Source organism: Orcinus orca, chromosome 17, assembly GCF_937001465.1.
Source record: "Orcinus orca chromosome 17, mOrcOrc1.1, whole genome shotgun sequence".
NCBI lineage: Eukaryota > Metazoa > Chordata > Mammalia > Artiodactyla > Delphinidae > Orcinus > Orcinus orca.
The window spans coordinates 17,648,634-17,666,524 of NC_064575.1; the positions used below are offsets into that span (position 1 = coordinate 17,648,634).

The following is a 17,891-nucleotide window of genomic DNA, read 5'->3' on the forward strand; positions in this document are numbered from 1 at the left end:
ACTGTAATGGAAATGATTTTCCCTCTGAATCTTTGCCTTTAGGGAACCACCGTATAAAATAATTGTGCTCTGCAGAGCCGTTTGGATGGGACTAAACCCTGTTTCTCCAGGCTGGGCACAAACCCAAGCTTAGTCAATGAAAGTATCCCCTCATCCCAAATGTGGTCTGAATGAATTCTGGGATCCCCCAATTCTGGGATGAACAGGCTACTCGGAACTTTTCTAAGAACTATCCAAAAACAAAACAAAAATGTGTTCCTCCTCCAGTACAAGTCTAAGGACTATGTAGCGTATAAGGTACAGCAAAGGGAAGAGAGTGTCTTTGAAAATAAAGTCAAGCACAGGAAAAATGAGACAAGAGCTAGAAAGAGAGAAACGGAAAATGAGGAGAAACAACACTAAAGCTCTGCATCACCCAGGCCTGAAGACTTCCCCAAGAGACCTCCCAGTCACATACAGCGGAAATGCCCATTCTCATATAATATAGCTTGGGTTGTGGCCCTTTGGCAATCCGCATCTGTAGATCAGAGGGCTTTCCGGCCATGAGCCATGCAATAATGCTTTTTTAATCTGTGAATACAAAAAATTGATAAATTATTTGTTGGAGGCCTGATTTCAGCCATTCTACTCCTTGAGATAATGTATGTAAGTTTTTATAACAAAGATGGGAGAACAAAAGCATAAAATTGTTCTCCAATCTTTGTATCTTGTGCTCTGTCATTAGTGAACAGTGCCCCAAATGAGAAAGAAAAAGATTTCTGGACATCTTCATTTTCAAACATCTTGGGTGCAGCAAAGGGAGACACAGGTATTTTAGAATCTGAGTTGTATCCACAGAGTTTGCTCATGGATAAATCTTTTCTCTCCAGCCATCATAAAATGGGGTGGAGGGAGACCTTTTCATGAGTTCCCCCTTAGGCCTTTGAATAAGTTCAAGTGGAGACACCTCATCAGAAAAGAACAGATTAAAAGACAGCATGGGTAATATCTAATTAATTGATATTATTTTAAATGGAAAATGAAAAGACCTTTTCAAAAATCCCTCTAAATGATACTTGTTTCTTAGACTTCTTAACCTTTCAGTCCCTGCCTTATTAAGAAGCTACTGATTCATGTGGAGTCTGACAAGGAGAAGAATGTCTCCTCTGACCTTTGGCTCCAAATTCCCTGTAAAGCATTCAGGTGTTGCCATCTGCAAATTAAGGTCATATGTGAAACCATACTTTTAACAGCCTAGTGAGTAATGGGTAGGTCTGACCTTTTGTGAGCAGAGAGCTTTCAAGTTGAAACATGCTTTGGCAGCTTACCAGTACTTCCTTATTTTCTTTTTACCCTTTGTGATCTAAAGACTCTCCAAAATTCTGAAGGGAAAGTCCACTTGATCCACTAAATGGGAATGGCCTAAGGTACAACCCTCTAGAGAAGTCATTAAAAAATTCTTGCAGCCCTCATGACATCCATGGAATCAGATCCTGACACTAGAAATTGCCAACAAAGGAAAAATGACAACAATCTTAACAGAAAATCTAAAACAGAAAAAAAAAAAAAAAATCAAACCAAACCACCAGACCCCTGTCACATTCTCACATCCGAACTCCTCTCCCCCAGGTCCACTCTGTTCCAGCCACACTGGCGTCCTGGTGGTGGCATCAACGCGCCAGGCACACGCCTACTTCAGGGGCTCTGCGCTGCTGTCTCTTCTGCCTGAACGTTCTCCCCTCTCTCACGACATCCACACTGCTTATTCCCCCTGCTCCTTTAGGTCTTCATCAAAATTGTCACCTTACCCAGGACAGAGATTAGTGTCTGATTTTTCACTGTTTTAGAACTAGATTTCTTTCATTTAAAAATAGTAAGTTCATTAATCAAAACTTTACTTCAAATAACGGACTACAGATATCAAAATACAATAAGCATTTAAATATAATATCCTCATGAGTCTTCATTATAGTACATTAAAAGTAAAACATCTTTCAAGTATAAAACAGACAAGGTGCTCCTATCTCAGATGATCCTACCTATCTGTTGTAACCAAGTAGGCAAATAGTTTTATTTATATTAGGTAACCTCAGACTGATGAGAAAGACAGTGGTTATGTAACAGAAAAAAGAGAAATAAAGCGACTATAAGAGAAACAGTGTATCCCTCTTGCCTCCCATGCAGGGTGGGCACCAAGTTGAGAGCTGGTAAGCCTGCCAGTGGATGTTCCAGAGTTAGACGGAAGAGGGTGAGACTGGAACAACATCCAAAGGAGCCGAGCAGAGCTAAGAGTTTAGGCCAAGACAGCAAGGGGAAGATGGTAAATACTCTCTGACAGCATTACCGGGGGAAAAGATGGACTACAAGTCACCAACTGCAGGTTTCAGCAGGGCAGGCAAGAGAGGTACCAGCTACCTGGTGGACAAGAGACATTACCACAAAGACGAGAGGAGCCCGCACCCTCCCTTCCCACCAGGACAATACAGAAAATTCCCCCCAGACACATTGAGGAAGGGGGGAGAGGCAGAAGGTTTTCTTAGAGAACTTGAACAATATTTAAACGAACCATTTACAATTTGAATAGGACTAGATCTTAAATGGCAATTTTTCCACTACCAAGCAAGACTCCAAAAAGTATTAGATTGTCTGTTGATTAGATAAGTAACTTCTCCTAATATCTGAATTGTAATAATTGGTCGGTAAATATACAAAATGATTTTAAAAGCATCAGCATCCCAACACTAAAAGAAATGATATGTGACTGGATAGAGGTTATCAGCTAACACTACAACGGCAATCCTACTGCGATATAAATGCATCAAATCAATATATTGTATACCTTAAACTTACACAAAGTTATGTCAATTATGCCTCAGTTAAAAAGAAAAAATGTTTAAGCATCAGCAAATATCTGATCACACATGAGAAAGAATTACTTAGGCATAGAAGCAGTGGGAGAAATCACACCAAAAAATTTAATAGATTAGACCATATAACATTTAAAACTGTAGTACATTAAAATCAAACACAAAACTAAAAGCCAATTTTTTAAAAGCAGGAAAATCAAACAAATAGAATAGACTTAATGCTAATACCCTCAACACATAAACATTTGAAGACTGATCAAGCAATGCAATAAAAATTAGCAAATTAAAATAGACAAATCAAAATGGACAAGTAACTAATATATTTGAAAAACTGCTGAGCCTCATAAGTTATCAATAAAAGCAAAAAAAATTAAACATACCACTTTTTAACTATCAAACAAGACAATGTGTTTTAAACTCAATGTTGTCAGAATAGTACAAAACATACTATAAGAAATTAGTATAAGCTTTAATGTAATCAGATAATATCAATAAATTACTCTTCTTAACCCAATATTCCCCTTATAGTAATATATCTTAAGGAAATAATCAGTGATGTGAACAAAAACTTGTATATAATTTTTACTGCAACATTAGTTATAATTGTCAAAAAAAGGGGAGGGGCTTCCCTGGTGGCACAGTGGTTGAGAGTTCGCCTGCCGATGCAAGGGACACGGGTTCGTGCCCCGGTCTGGGAAGATCCCACATGCCGCGGAGCGGCTGGGCCCGTGAGCCATGGCCGCTGAGCCTGTGCGTCCGGAGCCTGTGCTCCGCAACGGGAGAGGCCACAGCAGTGAGAGGCCCGGGTACCGTAAAAAAAAAAAAAAAAAAAAAAGGCAGGGGGGGGAAGCAATCTAGATGATCAAAAACAGGTATTTTTTTATATACTTATCAAGTATTCATTGTTTATACCTGTTTAAATACTGGTAGAGTACACCCTAGCCATATGAAGCATTATATAACCATCAAAAATATTTTTCAAAGGCTACTTAAAGATATGAAAAATGCTATCTGTATAAAGTGAAAAGAGGGCACAATACTGCATATTCAAAATGAACAAATGATGATATATTTATACAAAGAGACATTATTCAGCAACAAAAACTGGATGAATCTCAAAAAATGCAACATGGATGAATCTCAAAAAATCAAAAAACAAAAACAAGAAAACCATTATATGAAGTGAAAAAAGCCAGACACAAAAGAATAAATACTGTATGAGTCTATTTATAGAAGTTCAAGGGCAGGCAAAACTAACCTATGGTGATAGAACAGCGGTTACTTCTGGGAGGAGGTGTATGAAGTGCAAATAAGTGTGAGGAAACTCTCAGGGTGATGCAAATGTTCTGGAGTTTGATGGGGTGGTGACCACAGGAGGATATAAATATGTAAAAACGTCATCAAATAGACCATAAATACATATATACATAAATGAAATAATAAAATAAAGTCGTCAAGATGTATATTTAAGATCTGTGCATTTTACTGTTCATATATTATACCTCCATAAAGTAATACAGAAATTGCATATAAAGGATAATTTCAATTTGGTTAAATATATTTATATGCAAAGAATAAAAAGAATGTAAAGTACAACAAAATATTAAAGGTGTTTAATTCTGGGATTGCAAATTATTTGTATTTTTAACTTTCTGCATTTCCACATTCTCAACAATGAGTTACATGACTTTTATAAATGATGAGGAAAAAAAAAAAAACCCTGAACTTTTTAAAAGAATTCTGCCATGCTTGCAAAAGAAAATTCTGTTACACTTATAACTATCACAAAATTATTCAATGTGCAGAAATACTTAGTAAGTCCTTCTAACAACTTTCCTATAAGTTATAAACAGTCATATTTGCAATGTATGCGGAAAAATTAAGAAAAGCACTAATTAAGCTAAGCATCTGCTTGGTGACTAAATGAGCAAGATAACTGGAAAGCCCACACCACACTGTGGAATGATTTTAAAACATGGTCCTGCGTGCAGCAAACACAGGGCTCTTATGACTCAGCAACAACCAGCTCCTGAAAAAGTTAATTTTCTTTACTTATTACTTTAAGTATTCCTGATAAGCTTGATGTATCTAAATTCCATGCAAAAATGCCCCAAGTGAATTTTCTTTACAACAAAAATACCTTTTGAGTTTCAGAAACTTTTACAATATGCGTAAAATAATAAATAAGAACAAAACCAAAGAAGACATACAAACCTCTGATTGTACATGCCCCGAAAGTTGTAATTAGCTCTATAATTTGGGAAAGGCTTTGGATCTAACGGCCTGTAGATGGCAGGCTCTCCCCTTTTCATAGCAAGCCCATTCAGTTCCACAGTTGGTGTTATACTACCTGTTTAAAAGAAATATTAAAGGCACACAAGTGAAATATTTCCATAATAAATCATGCAGTCCATATTTATTTTACATATAATTACAATGGAAGACGGTGGCAGTGGATGCCCTTCTGCCTGATTTTCTAAGGGGGTGCATAAACAAGCTACATAAACAGGAAAATCCTTTCTAGTGAAATCTCTTTGGGGTTGCTGCAACATTTTCTGTACATTAATGACCAAAAATTCAACTTTATAGTCCCACTGTTTCAAAACAAGGAAAACAGAAGATTCATAGATGGCTCCGTTTGGATATTATAAAGCAACTACTGAATTTCAAAGTTCCTTACTCCAGAAAGCTTACAACTACTTAATCATTAAAAGCATTATCATCTGTGAATATTTTAAGTTATATTTTGGTTATCAAGCAACTAGACTTAGCAATATGTACAGGGTCATCAGTAACTCTTGGACTTATCTAATGAAAATAAATTCTGAGTTTTTTCTATAACCAACAACAGGACAAAACAGTAAATACAAGTAATGCTTTCTGTGGATAATCTTAAAAGATACATGCTGAAGCATTTATGGATGAAGTGATATGTCTGAGATTTGTTTCAAAATAATTCAGAGGACAGAGAGATGAGAAACAAGATGGGATGTGTGAGTAACTGCTGTGCCTGATAACAAGTACAGGAATGTTCAATAGCCTATCTTTTCTACTTTTGTAAAAGTTTGAAAAATCCCATAAAATATAACACACAATGTACAGTTATTATGTCAAGTTATTTTCAGTGCCAAAAAAGGTTATTTAGTAAATATACATATATGTTCCAAATCACAAAAATGAATCTAAAGCTTTTATAGAGAGTAAAATTTATTTCTAATGTAAATTCTGTATTATTTCATTTGAATTATGCCTTTTGCACCATACATTTAAGACTCCCCTTCATCACGAACAAAAATGGATCCACTTACTGCAGCAGAGAAACTGGGGCACAAAGTACTAGCTGAGGAGTGGTGGAGCCTGACACAAATGCACAACTGGCTGCTAGGTCATAAGCAAGCCATCAAGAGTCATAAGCTGCTCGTTTTATGTCTCATCTCTAAAGAATTCACATGAAACCACTGAAGAGCATAATAAGAACAGGAGCTAAACCAAGGTTAAGAAAAAGGAAAAAATAAAGGAGGCGGGAGGACAAAGGAGAAAGCAGAAAAGAAAAGGATAAGGATAAGAAAAACAGCAAAGAAAAGCTAACATGTTAAGTAGTAAGTCAAATTAGTCCAAACTCCAAATTTAACACAAACACTCAGGGCAGAGGAAGAGGAAGTCAAGCGCAAAGGGATCCTTTCTTTGTTTCTTACAGCATTTTACCGAGGGATAAGTAAAAAGTACAAACCTTAAGCATACAGCTCCATGAGTTACTATACATGTAACACTCATACAACCACCATTCAGGTCAAGATCTGAACATTTCCATCACCCAGAAATACCCAGGCAACACCCACCTCCCCATGTTATCCATTCTGACTTCTGTCATCATAGATTGGTTTGGCTATTCTTCAAATCTAAATGTGTATTAGTCTGTCCTGCTTCTTTCACTCAGCATAATGCTTTGTTGAAATATCACTTTCAAACTTTCCCACTGAAAAGCATTCCACTCAGTTTATCTAATCTGCCCTTGATGGGACATCTGGGTTGTTTTCAGTTTGAGGCTATTAAGTATCAAGCCACCTTGAACACTCTTCAGTAAGTCTCTCAGCAGACCTATACGCTCTTTTCACTTGGGTATACACCTAGCAGTGGAATTGCTAGGTCAGAGGGTAGGTTCATGTTTAAAAGTAAAGTTAAAACTGCCTAACAGTTCTCCAAAGATAATTTTTAACACCAAGGAGCCATCCACGCCTTAAGAAGTTTCCATTTTTCTTATTCCATAAAGATTTCAGTTTACTAATTAACAGATTAATCAGTTGTACAATTTATGTCATTATGAATTCTACTTTGCAACAATCATACAGGCACAAATAGCATAAAGTTCAAATGGGAAAACTAGAAAAGAAAAAAAAAGCTTGAAAGACCTCATCCTTTAAGGATGGCAATAAACAGGAAAGTAATGTGTTTGAAAATGAACAGTGAGATGATTTTAATGCACTGGTAGGATATACTATGTCTGCCATCCACACCAAAATTGCATTTTAAACTAGGTAAAAGTACTGTATTCATATTATTTAAATAAAGAAATAATCTCATACAAATTCCTCATTTGAAAGTAAGGCTACAGTACATTTTCTTCATAGAAATGCCAGAAACTGGTGTTGTGAAGGAGGGTAGAAGAGAAGCAGAAAAGCACAAACCACACAGAGAAGGTTTCAACTCCTTTGAGTTAAGTACTCCATCTATTTCCTACAGAATGAGACTGACATCTCCACATGTGCATACCTCTCATTACTTACATAGTAATGCTCTCACAGAAAACATTTAAAGAATAACTTCAAACTATGAGCCGTCTCTAGGAAATGCTAAGTACCATTGTTTTCAACATGTGATGGTTAGACCCAGGTTGCATAAAGATAATCATTGCATAGGAATCCTCATGTATTTTATGGCTATAGAGTTGACACTGTAAACACATAATCAGTTTTTAGTGGTTTTTAGATACATTAAAGGAAATTTCTATATTTACCAATGATAAAAAAAAGACTAATTAATTAGATACACAAACGTATATAACAACAATTGTGGACTCCTATCATGTGACAGATTAAAAACAAGATGCCACAACTAAGTTTTCAAGGAGCCATGTATTACTAACACTTAAAGAAACAACTTTGTAGGAAGTTAGAAAAGTCCCTGGAACATAGTAGTCACTCAATAAATATTTGTTGAAAGAATGAATTGATTAATCAATAAATCAGGGCTCTTGGAGAAATTATTGGAATCAGGGCAAGGAAAACACAAGATGACCCAGGAACATCTTATCGTGCCAGAAAGAAATGCCCAAAGAATGATGAGGAAATTATCTGAAGGACACAGGAGTCAACTTGAAGTGGTCATACCACTGGCCAAATCTGGGACAATCTGAGCATCAAAATAAATAATGACGACTGTAGATCCTAAACCTGTAGGTAAAACAGAAATCCAAAAGTCTATAGTGATATAAATAAACTAACAAAAAAAATGACAGGGACAAGAAAGCTCTTGGGTAGAATGCCAACTAATAAATCGAAAAAGAACATGGAATTAAAAATCACCCTTTGGCAACCTTCAGAGTAGCCATGGATTCAGACAAGAATCATCAATCATCAGTCTTTCATGTAGGTGAAAGAAAGTTTGACAAGAAACAGAATGTTTATATAGTCTCAAAGTACCTCCTCAGAAAATAATTGTTCAGAACTTCTCTGGTCGCACAGTGGTTAAGAATCTGCCTGCCAATGCAGGGGACAGGGGTTCAAGCCCTGGTCTGGGAAGATCCCACATGCCACAGAGCAACTAAGCCTATTCGCCACAACTACTGAGCCTGCGCTCTAGAGCCCGTGAGCCACAACTACTGAGCCCATTTGCCACAACTACTGAAGCCCATGCGCCTAAGAGCCCGTGCTCCACAACAAGAGAAGCCACCGCAATGAGAAGCCTGCGCACCGCAATGAAGAGTAGCCTCCGCTACTCTCCGCTACTCAACTAGAGAAAGCCCGCGTGCAGCAACGAAGACCCAACGCAGCCAAAAATAAACAATAAATAAATTTATTTTAAAATATATTTGTTAATTATATTATTTAATAATAAAACATACTTAAAATTAATTAACTTTACAATACAGAAGCCTGGCAGACATACTCTTCACCAAGAAACAAAGGACATCACTAATGGGACAAATCAGTATCATGTGTCTCTTGATATGAAACACCGAGATGAGCCCAGGTCACTTCTGTGATGATATTCATGCTAAAAATGCATAAATCATGAGGAAACACCAGACAAACTCCAGTGAGGCGCATTCTACAAATGATGTGTAGAAACGTCAAGGTCATAAAAAACAAGAAAGACTGAGGAACTGTTTCAGACTGAAGTGGAATGAAGAGAAACAGTCTATGATGCTGATTAGATGCTGGTCTTACAAAGGACGTAACTGGGACCATCAGTGAAGTGTGACTGGAGTCTGTGGATTACACGGTGATACCAAATCGATGTTAACTTCCTGATAGGACAGTGTCTGTGTACTTAAGAAATAATGGGTAATGGGACACCATGTCCGTAACTTATTCTCAAAAGGTTCAGAAATGTTAACCATTTCTGAGTGACGGGTACCTGGGAGCTCTATGTACTCTTTCTACAAAATTTATATGTATAAGAAATTATTTCTAAAAAAGTTTAAAAAAATAAGAGGAAGGAGAAAGCAAAGTAGTTCTATGATATCCTCCTCATTAACAGCAGATTACCCATGCTGTACTAAATTTAACTCCTCTCTGGGACATAACTACTATTTAAGGTCCATCTACTTCCTGTGAAGTCAGGACTGGATCTCCCCTCCTCTGCAGTGCAGACAGGAATGGATTGTCTTTTCAATAAAACTGCTAAGTTATATATTAAAAGGAAGAAAAAAATCTTGACTCCTACCTCACCTCATACATAAACCTCAATTCCTGACAGACTGTAGATCTAAATTTAAAAGATAAAATAATAAAACTTCTAAAAATAATGAGGTTATCGTCACAATTCTGTGGGAGATAAAGATGTCTTAAAGAGCACAAAAAAAGCACCACCATTCCAGCAATTCCACTTCTGGGCATTTATCCCGAAAAAACAAAAACACTAACTTGAAAAGATATATGCACCCCCACGTTCATGGAAGCAAGCTAAGTGTCCACTGATGGATGAATGGATAAAGAAGAGGTGATGATACACATATACAATAGACTATTATATAGCAATAAAAAAAAAATTTTGCCATTTGTGACAGCATGGATGGCTCTTGAAGGCATTATGCTAAATGAAATAAGTCAGACAGAGAATGACAAACACCATATGACCTCACTTATATGTGGAATCTAAAAAAAACAAAACACAAAAAAACAGAACTCATAGATACAGAGAAGAGATTGGTGGCTGCCAGAGGTGGGAAGTGGGGGGAGGTGTAATAGGTGAAGGGGGTCTAAAAGGTACAACCTTCCAGTTATAAAATAAATAAATCATGAGGATGTAATATACAGCATGGTGATTATAGTTAATCATACTGTATTTTATACCTGAAAGTTGCTAAGAGAATATATCTAAAGCGTTCTCATCATGAGAAAGAAAATATTTTAATAACTATGTATGGTGACCGATGTTAATGAGATATTCTGGTGATTTCACAACGTATACAAATATCAAATCATTATGTTGTACAGCTGAAACTAATATAATGCTATATGTCAATTAGACTTCAATTTTTAAAAAGCACTAACCATAAGGGAAAAGACTAATAAATTAGACTTTATTAATATAAAAATTTATGTTCATCAAAATGCACCATTAGGAATATGGAGATATTTGCCATACACATATCTGACAAAGTATATTAATCCAGAATACGTAAGAACCCTATAAGTCAATAAAAAATTGAAAAAATTTAAAAACTGACAAGGCAGTTTCTTAACAGGAAAAATATATCAACAGCAGAGAAGATCCTAATGGCAACAGGCATATGAAAAGGTGATCACTTTAATTATTAGGGAAATGCAAATTAAAACCACAGTGAAATACCACCATATCCCCAGAAGAACAGGTAGAAATTTTAAGATACCCCATATTGACAAGGATGTGGAAAACTCTCATATACTGCTAGTGGGAGTGAAATGTGATATGTTTGACATTGGGTATTAACACTGAAAACATGCAAAACCTACGACCCAACAATTCCAATCCTAGCTACACAGCCAACAAAAATGTATACATACAAGAATATTCATAGCAATCTTACTTCTAACAGCCCCAAACTAGAAGCAACCCAAATGTCCACCATTAGTATAATGAATAAGTAAATTGTGGTATATCCATGCAGTGGGATACTACATAGCAAAGAAATACTAGACTGTTAACACACAACACAATGAATCTCACAAACATGACACTGAGAAAAACAAGCTATCACAAAAAAGTATGATGCATGATTCCAACAAGCAGGCACGACAAATCTAGGATGACAGAGAGAAGAGTGGTTCCTTTGGAGATGTTTAACCACTAAAAGAGGGCATGAGGGAGGCTTATGAGGCACTGGTAAAGCCTGCAAAGTGTTCACAGTGCAAAACGCCATCAAGGCTCGACAACCATAATCTGTGCACTTGCCAGAACATAATATTAGGCTTTATTTTAAAAATTTACCTCAACAGTGAATAGACGTGTAAAATGTCATACAAAAAAATAAAAATAAATAAAATTAAAATTTACCCCCCAAAATCTACTCGTTCTGTCAGCTCACTGCAACATTCCACGGTGGAAACTCTTATCTCCACTGATCTGAAAGGCCAGGGAGCCAGACTCTCTCCTGTTTCCTTCCTCTGGCTCCTTTGCTAGTTTACCTCCAGCTACAACCCTTGGAAGTGGACCTGACCCAAAGCTCAGCACACAACACAAATGGACACTTGTCCTTCTGTCCATTCCAACTGCCGCGCCAATATTCCAGCAGAGGAGGGGGCAGCAGCATTCCATGCACGTGTGTTTCTTTTCTTTCTTCACCCGTAAACTATGGCAGTGGTTTCCTAACTGATTTTGCTTTTGGTATTTTCCACCTTCCATTCACATGTCAAACTCAGCTTCCTAAACTGCTCTTTTAAACACATCATCCACCTGCTCGTGAAAATTAATCCAAACTATGGATAAAATTTATCTCCTAAAGCTGCAGTCAAGTCCATCACAACCTACTTTCTAACTACATCTCTCGTCTTGTCTCTTACTAGCCACTTAACCTGCTCTAATTAAAAACCGTCTACAAAAAAATTTTTTTTTTGCAAAACCCATCATCCAGATTCCTATTCCAATGTCTTTCCTCATCGTATTCCCTCAGCCTGGAATATTCTTTTCTCTCCTCTATACATACGTGCCTACTCTCTATTCATGACCTATATCTCACCTCAACTACTTCAGTCCATGTTTATCATTACTTATAATACCGATGCCTATTATTACTCACTTGGTACTTAATCTTTACCACTGAGTTACATGTTTTATGTAAATGACTAAAATCCTCACAGCAAAGGACAATGGTTTATAACTCTTAGATATATTAAAGCAAATGCTTAATAGAGGCGGTGGTGGTGTGGTGCTAATGATCAACCAGTAATCTGAAGAGAGTTTTAAAAGTTAAGAAAGTAGACAGTCTCTTACCAGCTTCAAGCTGAATTGGTTTTTTTTTATTATAATAATATTTTTGCTTATTTACCCATACTTAATAAATACTGGAATCAGCTGAACAGATGCAAAAGGACTACTACTAGGAAAGTCATGGAGTTCTGGAAAAGGCAGTCCTTGCAAGAGGAGACTGTCTACCTAACACGTGCCATGTGGGAAAGAAGTGTCTGACCTGACTCTGACCATAAGCACGTGAACTATAATTAAACAGACTACAGAGTCGCTGCCGGCAGGCAAGTGTCTTTTTTCACTCCGTCACAAAGGTACTCCATCTAAAGCAGTATCGGTCAGAAGGTAGCCACTTGCATTAATAGGTTAACAGATGAGTAAATGGACATAGGGCTGGCACTAAACTTACGGAACTTCATTAATTTGAGGCTACCAAGTCATGCACTGTGTCTGATACAGGTTTGCGCTTCCCAAGAGATAACTGGACACACAATGTTTTTGGTACTGCATGCAATTAGAACAACTTTTTTAAATTATTCTTAGGAGATTAAAATTAGAACACTCATTTACTTAGCAGTATATTACACACAGGTGGGTTTTTCGGATTTGTGGGTTTCTTAAACTCCATATGAATGTTCTAAATGTAAATGGCAACCATTTCTACATGAACAAATAAAACAATAAGATGCTTAGGGCTAATTTTATAATTTTCTATTAAACTAAAATAAAGAATAACTATTTTTAATTATTAAATTATATATGATACATTTAGAAAGAGAAATTGATCATTTCTATCTTTGCTTTAGAAAAAAAACTCAGTCCTATTTTCTGTTCCTTGTATCCAAATGTCTTTTTATCACACATAAAAAGTAAATAATGCACCTTTAGAGTATCCACTAAAGCAAATTTTTAAAATAATTACAATTACCGTCTTCATTCTCTCACCTTCAGTTATTATTCGGCTGTCTTTACCAGCTGTGCTGTCAATACCTGTTGACTATGCAATGGGCCTGTATGAAGGAAAATACAGAGAACAGCACATGCAGAAGATGACAACAGGAGGAAACGAGTCAGGGCCATACCTGGGTTATTGTTAACACTGCTTTTGGGCGGCTTCTGAACTGGTTTGGGAAGCGTAGATTCAGTCAAAGCCTTGTTAGCGACAGCCTGCTGGGCCTTCTTTATACTGCTCCCTTCGGATTCCCATGTCTGCTCCCCAAGACTCAGCTGCACTGAGAACATCTTGGAAAAACATACAGAGACAAAGAAAACATTGAAATTTTTCAGGAAATAAAGTGTGCTGTCTGAGAGAAAAATAGATACACCACAGAATCAAAATTTTAGAGCTAGAGTTGAGCTTACAGATCATTTGCAACAAAAATCTTATTCTAACTAGTGAACGAATTTTAAGAGATTGTGCCAAATTCTGTTCTATCCAAAGGCTTAACGGCAGCTCTAAGTGTACATGTTGGGTAGAATGTATCAAGAGGAAATCGCTTCCCTAAATGGAATCATACTGTTAATGTCAGTCAGTCTTCAAAAAAGTAGAATAAGAACAAAGAGTAAGAGAAACTATACGAGAATCCAAAAGGTCCTGTGTTTCTGTAACTTTTACAAAATCTAATTCCTTAAACTTTATACCTAGCACAATCTAGGCAGTGAGTCAGGAAATCCTATTAAATATTCTGTCATCAAGGAACTCTCAATCCTCCACAACCAACCTTTAACCAGTCACCAAATTCAGTCAATTTTAACCTCATGAATATTTCTCAAATCTCCTTCCTCTCTCTGCCAGTGACACTGCTACACTAGATGTATCTTAGCTTAGATATAATAATCTCCCAACTGCTGCTAAATTGAACTATCTTTTGAAAACTCAAATCCAACTGCATCACTCCAAACAACACCAGGTTAAAAACCTTCGATTGTTCCCCTTGTAACACGGCACAAAGGAGCTACCTGTCCATCTTCATTTCACACCCACCCCTCCCCTTGCACATCCTAACATTCCATTTACACCGGATTTCCATATGCATCCAAAAACCTATTGTTCACCTTTAAAATTTAGGATCAAGTTACAGGATACACATACAATCTGCTGTTCTACTCCACAGACAGCTTACTACTTTGTAGGAATACAAGGTATGAACCTCAAAATATTTATTAATTATGAAGAAGTAAATGTCTTTGCAGGAAAGAAATCAGGTAGAAAATACCTTTAACAACAGAGTGATTAAAGTTAGCATCATCAATCATCATTCAAAGGGACATCATGTGCCTCCTGATATGATCCAATGAGAAGTATGTAGCATTCTTGGCTAAAAATGTTTACCCTGAATCTAATCATAGAGAAACAATCAGGCAGATCTGGGTTATGGTATATTCTATAAGACAACTGACCTAAACTCTTCAAAACTGTCAATATTATGAAAGAAAAAACCAAACAAAAGAATGCATGGGGGCTGTCCTAGATTAAAGGATGCTGAAGAGACATGATGGGGTGTAATAAAGTACAATGTATGATCCCTGACTGGATTCGTACTGGGAAGAAAACTATAAAGGGCATTTAGAGAACAACCAGGGAAATTTGACTACAGACTATAATATACTAAACAAACTCAGTCAAGTTTAAATTTCGAGTGATTATAGTACTATGGTTATGAAGAAGAATGTCTTTGGTCTTACAAGATAGATATACAAGTATTTAAGGATAAAATGTCATGATGGTTGAAATTTATTTTCAAATTGTTCAAGGAAAAAGTATGTATTTATACAGAAGAGCAAGAAAAGAAGTAAATGTAGCAATGCAGTAAATAACTGAATGATTAGTATATCTGAAAGATCCATTATACTGCTCTTTCAATTTTTCCTGTAGGTTTTCAATTTTTCAAAATACAGAGTTGAAAATATTTATAAGCATTTGAAATTCAAAATATGTACATATCTATTAAAAGTGAATAATTTTTCTTTTATTCTGATTCAGTTTAAAATTTTTACCTAAAACATATCTTTAATTCATTGACCCCCGATTTTAAAACGATTTTTCAATGACTAGGTCTTTTGGCTTTCAACTTACAGTATATAACAAAGAACTCTGCCACAAAGAAAACATTATCTCTCCCATTCTCCTCCAAATCAGTTCATGCTCCAGAATTTTCCAGCCATTATTCTTCCATTAATTCAGGTTCAAAACCTCAATAGCTTCTTTGTTTATCCTTGTTTTCCTAAGACTTATTTAACAACACCTCAAAACTGTTCTTTGCTATTTCTGTGGTCACCACCTTAGTCTAAAGCCCCTATAAACTCAGATTTCCTGCCTCCTAATCTTCCAGATGTCATCACTTTCCCAGTCTCACTGGCCAGACACCTTCGAATGGTCTTCCTTGCCTGCTCCATTTCTCTCTGCATTCTCCCCTGCATCCAGTTGATTCAACTTCAAAAATATTTTTCAGATCTGGCCTTTCTTTGTAATGTTTGCCAATATCTTAGTGAAGAGTAGCAATGTATCCCTCTCCTAAATTACTGTAAGACCATCCTAATATCACTCCTTTAACATAAGACTTTCCCATTCAAACTATCCTTCTTAGGAATTCCCTAGTGGTCCAGTGGTTAGTACTCCGTACTTTCACTGCCAAGGCCTGGGTTTGATCCCCGGTTGGGGAACTAAGATCCCACAAACCGCGCCATCACCAACATGAACATTCTATAAAATGCAAATGCATCCAAGTCAATCCTCTGCTTTTCTGAAACCTCTTAAGAATCCTACTACATTGTACACCTAAAACTAATACAACATTTTATGTCAATTATATCTCAATAAAACTGGAGAGAAAAAAAAGAGTCCCACTACAATAAAAACTTGATAATTTTGAGTAGGACTCCTGGGACATACTGTTTATGAGCTGAAGTCACAATCCACCATTTACTATGTGTAACATTAGGGAAGTTAATTCTTTCCCTCTGTTTTCTTACTTCTTTAGTGAAAGTGGGGTAATAAGAACACAGAGAATGGTTATGAAAATTAAAACAAAATTATGTAAATGCCATTTGAAATGTAGAGATTGTCAAACTGGGTAAAAAAAACAAAATCCAACTGTATGCTACCCTCAACTATAAAGACACATGGTTTAAAAGCAATGGGATAGAAAAAACTTTATCATGATAACATAAAGCAATGAAAGGTCAGAATGGTTATATAAATATCAGACAAAGTAGATTCCAGAGCAAAGACTACTACCAGTGATAACAAAGGTCATTTCATAACGATAAAGGGGCCAGTTAATCAAGAAGAGGATTAACAATCCTAAACACTTGGGCGACTAATAACAGAGTTTCAAAATACATGAAGCAAAAACTAACAGAACTGCAAAGAGAAATAAAGAATCCACAATTAAAGTCAGAGATTCAATACCTCTCTCCCAATAATTGTCTAACAATGACCAAGCAGACAATCAGGAAGAATACAGTAGACCTGAACAACACAATCAACCAACATAACCTGACTGCAATGTTTCTAAAATATCTACCCAAGAAGAACAAATATACATTTGTTCTCAATTTCTCACAAAAAATTTACCAAGACAGACAATATTCTGGACCATAAAACAAGTCACAACAAATTCTAAGGAGTCAAGTGATGAACAGTATGCTCTCTGAACACAATGGAATTAAATTAGAAAATAAGAACAGAAAGATCTCTGGAAAATCTCCAAATAGTTGGAAACTACATAACACATTTCTAAATAACCTATGGGTAAAAGAAGAAACCAAGGGGCAAATAGAAAGTATTTTAAACTGAATGAAAATGAAAACTCTACATTTCAAAAGATGACACTGCTAAAACAGTACTAAAGGGAAATTTCTAGCACTAAATGCCTACACTAGAGAAGAAGTCTCAAGTAAGTTAACTTCAGCTTTAATCTGAAGAAACCAGAAAAAGAGTAACTCAAACCTGAAGTAAATAGGAAAAAACGTAATAAACATAAAAGCAAACAATAGAGGGAAAAAAATCAATAAAACCAGAAGCTGGTACTTCACAAAGATCAATAAAATTTGTAAACTCTGTGCAGACTAACCATGAAAAAAAGATAAGACACAAATTACCAGTATCAGGAATGAGAGAGGTGACATCACTACAGATTCATAAAATATTAAAAAGAAACAAGGGAATATTTTTTTTAACAACTTTATGCCAATGAACTCAACAACCTAAGTTCTTAAAAGCCACAGTTACTAAAGCTCATTCAAGAAGAAACAGGTAACCTGAACAGCATTATACATGTTAAGGAAATTCAATCTGTAATTTAAAATCTTTCCACAAAGAAAACTCCAGGCCCAGATGGTTCTGATGATAAATTCTACCAAACATTTAAGGAAGAA

The 17,891-nt window shown here is 36.1% G+C and overlaps 1 protein-coding gene across 12 annotated transcripts in view; it reads right to left on the minus strand.

Moving 5' to 3' along the window:
• The window catches only part of STAU2 (staufen double-stranded RNA binding protein 2), a 309,298-nt gene that overhangs the window by 253,025 nt on the left and 38,382 nt on the right, over positions 1 to 17,891 (minus strand). For 11 of the 12 annotated variants that reach the window (XM_033407106.2, XM_049700368.1, XM_033407105.2 and 8 more), the window contains 2 exons: positions 13,595 to 13,754; positions 5,061 to 5,196 (listed from right to left, as the gene is read on the minus strand). The exons of the other annotated variant lie outside the window; for it this stretch is intronic. In XM_033407106.2, the coding sequence (XP_033262997.1) occupies positions 5,061 to 5,196; positions 13,595 to 13,754 (296 nt within the window). The remainder of the gene's footprint in view (positions 1 to 5,060; positions 5,197 to 13,594; positions 13,755 to 17,891) is intronic. 12 annotated transcript variants of the gene reach the window in all.